The following is a 5,000-nucleotide window of genomic DNA, read 5'->3' as shown; positions in this document are numbered from 1 at the left end:
AGCTTCAGTTGAACACGATTGTAAAGAGTAGTGAGCGTTTCAGCTTCATTCACGCATCAGAAACATTTCGCGCCAAAAGTCACCTGGATGGAAACCATGGCGACCTGGCTGTCACTCATGAATCTGCTGGCAGGTTTGTGTGTGTGTGTGTGTGTGTGTGTGTGTGTGTGTGGGGGGGGGGGGCTTAGGATCCAAGAGGCGAAACGGCAAAAGAGACAACTGTACTACAGCGTTACCGTGACGACATCACAACAAAGATGTTTTGTGTGAACAGAGAGGCGTTTGAGACAGAAGACTTTGATTTAGTTTAGATTTACAGAGCTGGAGCCTGCTGGGACCTCACACACACACACACACGCACACACGCACACGCACATACATACACACACGCACATGCATACGCAGCCACGCACACGCAACCACGCACACACACGCACATGCACACGCAACCACACACACACATACATACACACACACACGCACGCACATGCACGCACATGCACACGCAACCACGCGTATCTGTAGATGAAGGATCTGTAGATGAAGGATCTGTAGATGAAGGATCTGTAGATGAAGGATCTGGAGATGAAGGATCTGTAGATGAAGGATCTGTAGATGAAGGATCTGTAGATGAAGGATCTGTAGATGAAGGATCTGTAGATGAAGGATCTGGAGATGAAGGATCTGTAGATGAAGGATCTGTAGATGAAGGATCTGTAGATGAAGGATCTGTAGATGAAGGATGAAGGATCTGTAGATGAAGGATGAAGGATCTGTAGATGAAGGATCTGTAGATGAAGGATGAAGGATCTGTAGATGAAGGATCTGTAGATGAAGGATCTGTAGATGAAGGATCTGTAGATGAAGCGGCTCCAGGCTTTCACATTAACGTCTCATCTGGTCTCAAACCTTTGATCCCTGATAGATGATCAATCTGATTCTGATTATTGATCATCTATTGGTTCTCTTCCTCCACACTTTGACACTTTATTTATTTTCTCACTTTGATTTCATTCTTTTCCATTTCCTCTTCTGAAGTTTGACACTTTGATTTTTCACCAAATTGATATTTTCTTTGTTTTGGCTTTTCAGTTTGGTTCTGATCGATCAGATTGATCTCCTGTCCTCTGATGGATCATCTGTAGCTGCAGGTGTGTGTGTGTGTGTGTGTGTGTGTGTGTGTGTGTGTGTGTGTGTGTGTGTGTGTGTGTGTGTGTGTGTGTGTGTGTGTGTGTGTGTGTGGGGGTGTGTGTGTGTGTGTGTGGGGGTGTGTGTGTGTGTGTGTGTCCAGCACACATTCCTGTATATATCTGTATGTGTGTGTACATATTGTATGATGGATATATTTGTAGCAGGCCAGAGTTACAAGGCGGGAAAGACTCAGTTTGTGTGTGCGTGCGTGCGCGTGTGTGCGTGTGTGTGGAGCTGGATTGGAATCCTCTGTCTTTTCCTGGACAGAGCCGCATTACCAGAACAAATAAAAAGTGTTGGTGGGAATGAAGCTGAACTTCTTCTGTGTTTGTTTCCTGTTTAAACGGCACAGAGCGACACAGAGCGACACTCTGTCTGCTCTTCTTTGGCCACAGGAGGCGCTGTGGGGATCAGGGACACAGAGGAGCGGCTGGTGTAACACAACAGCACCGCCACCAGAGGGCAGCACTCCACCTGTCTGAATGAGAGGCAGGAGTTCACGCCGGCACCAAACATCTCAGACTTTAAGAGGACAGATTGATCTACAGAAGCTAGAGAGAGTTAAGAGTCAAATCAGTTTAAATCCTCTGAATCCTACAAATGATTTCAGTTTTCTAACTTCAAATGTGCTAGAAGGACCAGGATCTGATCAGGATCTGAGTGTCTAACCTATGAGCTCATTCATGTCAGTGTGAAACCTTCTGCTGCGGCATTGATTCAGACTCAGAACTTATCAATCAACTCTTGCACCAGTGGAATTAAAAAGCCACACTTGGAGATGGTGAGTTTCTGTTTTTATTGAAGAAGCTCACAGATGTTAGCAGAGGAGCTCAGGAGCGGAGGAGCTCAGGAGCTCAGGAGCGGCTGACGGAGATCACTTCACCCGCACTGTTGACCTCCTGCACCACTGTGATCACCTTGGTGGTGGTGGTGGTGGAGCTGTGGAGACACGGACAGGAAGAACAGGTTAATGTTAACAGATGATCAGGTGACATCTTCATGTGGAGCCTCTGATGAGGTTCAGTTAGTTTGTATGAAGCTCTCAGCAGCTCCTACTAAAGAGTGTGTTCCTGCTAGGCCACGCCCACACGGGCCCTGTAGATGCATCTGCTTGTCTGAATGCGATGAAACTCCTCAGCTGTCCTATCTTCTCCTTTGCCGTCTTTCTCGTTTCTTTCCTCTTTCAGCTAATAGCAGAGTATCTTCTGTACCAAACCACATGTTCTCACCTCCTGATCTCTCCGTCCATCAGCCTCCTGTACTCGGCGATCTCCAGCTCCAGTCTGTTCTTGATGTCCAGCAGTTCTGCGTATTTGGCCTTCTGCTGCTCCAGGTTGGCCCTCAGCTGGCCCAGCTGGCCCTCCTGGCCCTCCACCTGACTCTGGTAGCTGGCCAGCATGTTGGCATAGCGCATCCTGGTCTCAGCCAGCGAGGCCTCCACTGCTCCTTTCTGAGGAGGAACACAGCTGCTCAAGGTCTCGTTTGCTCAAAGGTACTAAAGACTCTGAACACTGTCCTCCTGTTCCATGTTTGTTTCCTTCATACATTGTTGATTTGTTTATGATCCCATTAAATCTGAATAAATGAAGATTTTAAACCTTTAAATAAAGTTTAGGACCTAACGTCTCAATCAGCAAACAAGTAGCTGCTTCAATGCTCACCAACTGATTCTTGCATGAATATGGACACACAGACAGACAGGCAGACAGACAGGTTCTTCTCACCTTGCTGATCTGAGCCTGCAGTTTGATCTCCAGGTTCTGCAGCATTCGTCTGATTTCCCCTATCTCGGACTTGGACGTCTGCAGGGTCTCTGTCCTGATGGTCACTTCCTGGTTCAGCTCGGCGCTCTGATCACAAGTCCATACAGAAATTGAGCTAGATTGATTTCCTCAGTTAAAGCCAGTTAAAGGGTTTGGAATGTGTGAACCTCAAACTTTTAATGGTGACTTTCTACTGTAAACTACAAAGGTCCAGCTCCTCTGGCCGTCATGGAGCTCAGACCCCAGCAGGGGACACTCCTACCTTAGCCTGGAACCAGGCCTCCAGCTCCCTGCGGTTCTTGGTGGCTACGCCCTCGTAGTGTTCTCTGATTCCGGCCATGACGTTGGCCAAGTCCTCCTGAGGAGCAGCGTCCACCTCCACGCTGACCTGGCCTCCCATCTGAGCCCGCAGAGCCAGAAGGTCCTGCAGGCACCCAGGAAACGTTCTCAATCATTAAGATACTTTATCATGAAAGCATTTACACTACAAACTCCCAATGAGAGACTCCTTCATGTGTATGTGTTGATGATCAGCTGATCACTTTACCTCCTCGTGGTTCTTCTTCAGCATCATCAGCTCCTCCCTCAGAGACTGCACTTGCATCGCCAGGTCATTTCTGCTCAGCGTCAGCTCTTCCAGGACTCTCTTCAGCCCGGCGATGTCCCCGTCCACAGACTGACGCAGGCCCAGCTCGTTCTCAAACCTGCAGAACGCCACAATTGTCGCCACTGACAGGAAACCGAGACAATAAAGCACTTCCACATGGATTCACACTTACTTGAGCTTGAAGTCGTCTGTGGCCAGCTTGGCATTGTCGATGGCGAGGATGAGGGCAGCGTTACCACGGGCAGCCAGCAGGAGCTGAGAGGAGGAAGAGCACTCAACATTAATCAATCAATCAATCAATCAATCAATCAATCAAATGCTGCTGCAGAGACGTTTGACTACAAAGAGAGGCCACCAAAATGAAATATTAGATCAATTAAAATAAGAATATAAGAATATAAAATAAATTAAAACTTGGAAAATACATTTAAAAAAAGTGAAATAATGCAAAATAAATGGAATAGAATAACAGAAATGACACTTTATATATGAAGTGATATTCTATATAAATGAGTTGAGTTGTGTTGGGGCCTCATGGCCACCAGGGGGCTCCAAACAGCAGAAACATGGAAGGGAGAAATGTTTTGCTTCTTAAAAAAACCAAATCAAACTCAAAGCCTCAAGAAAACTGAAATAGAAGTTAAACTAGAATTGAGGGCCTGATGCCCCGCCCACAGACAGGTTTGTCTCATGTGACCGTGGCCTCTGCCTCAGGCGTCTCATCATGAGCATGGAGGACAAACAGGACAAAAGTCAAACATTTGTCTCAAAGTTGTGTTTGTTTTATGTTTTGAGTTTTCTCAGGTTTTCTCTCTTTGAGCCTCTGAGCTGAACTAAGCTTCTGCTCTCACCTGGTCCTGAAGGTCGTGGATCCGGACGTGGAAGAGGGAGTGGTCGTGACCCTGGGGAGCAACCTTGCTTGCCATGAAGTCCCTGATCTTCATCTCCAGTTCTGCATTGGCCTTCTCCAGGTTGTGGACCTTCTCCAGGTAGGTGGCCAGGCGGTCGTTCAGGTTCTGCATGGTGAACTTCTTGTTGTCGGAGGCATCCATGGCGTTGGACAGGTTGAAGGAGCCTCCGGCGGAAGCAGCAGCGGAGGCCTGAGAGACGCGGACGCCGGATCCTCCGGCTCCTCCGTACACGCTGCCGCTTCTCAAGACTCCAGCACGATGAGAGCTGATGGAAGGAGCCATGGCCGAGGACATGTAGCTGCTGCGGTTGGAGAAGGAAGTCATGGCTGATGGTCTGGTTAGAGGGTCTGCTCTGCTGCTCTGCTGTGTGCTGCTCTGCTCAGGAGAGGACTGGAGTGAAGAGTTGTGGGACGGAGCGTCCTTTTATGCAGGAAACAGGGCTGGGGGGGGGACAGTTGGACCTTTGGTCATACAGCCCCAGGCTCTGTAAACAGGTTCCAGATCATGGGTGGGGCAGGTGAGGTCCAG

The 5,000-nt window shown here is 48.3% G+C and overlaps 2 protein-coding genes across 5 annotated transcripts in view; one reads left to right on the top strand and one right to left on the bottom strand.

Moving 5' to 3' along the window:
• Nucleotides 1-5,000, top strand: part of LOC143007924 (uncharacterized) — a 17,071-nt gene that overhangs the window by 7,821 nt on the left and 4,250 nt on the right. For 3 of the 4 annotated variants that reach the window (XM_076159428.1, XM_076159424.1, XM_076159425.1), the window contains 2 exons: nucleotides 2,444-2,683; nucleotides 4,425-5,000. The exon at nucleotides 4,425-5,000 is cut by the window's right edge and continues 2,081 nt beyond it. The gene's annotated coding sequence lies outside the window, so the exon portion shown is untranslated. Of the gene's footprint in view, nucleotides 1,720-2,443; nucleotides 2,684-4,424 lie in introns of those variants that run through there. The other variant, XM_076159426.1, reaches the window with a different exon arrangement.
• LOC143007926 (keratin, type I cytoskeletal 50 kDa-like) lies at nucleotides 2,046-4,805 on the bottom strand. Its single transcript, XM_076159430.1, has 7 exons — nucleotides 4,413-4,805; nucleotides 3,734-3,816; nucleotides 3,502-3,658; nucleotides 3,217-3,378; nucleotides 2,916-3,041; nucleotides 2,421-2,641; nucleotides 2,046-2,130 (listed from the first exon to the last, which is right to left on the bottom strand). The coding sequence occupies exons 1-7, from the start codon at nucleotides 4,794-4,796 to the stop codon at nucleotides 2,046-2,048; spliced, it is 1,218 nt and encodes a 405-aa protein (XP_076015545.1). The 5' UTR covers nucleotides 4,797-4,805.

The sequence above is a fragment of the Genypterus blacodes genome, unplaced genomic scaffold, assembly GCF_046128005.1.
Source record: "Genypterus blacodes isolate CSIRO-AG114 ecotype Tasmania unplaced genomic scaffold, CSIRO-AGI_Gbla_v1 ptg000097l_1, whole genome shotgun sequence".
Classification (NCBI taxonomy): Eukaryota; Metazoa; Chordata; class Actinopteri; order Ophidiiformes; family Ophidiidae; genus Genypterus; species Genypterus blacodes.
This window is presented reverse-complemented; position numbering and strand designations above follow the sequence as displayed.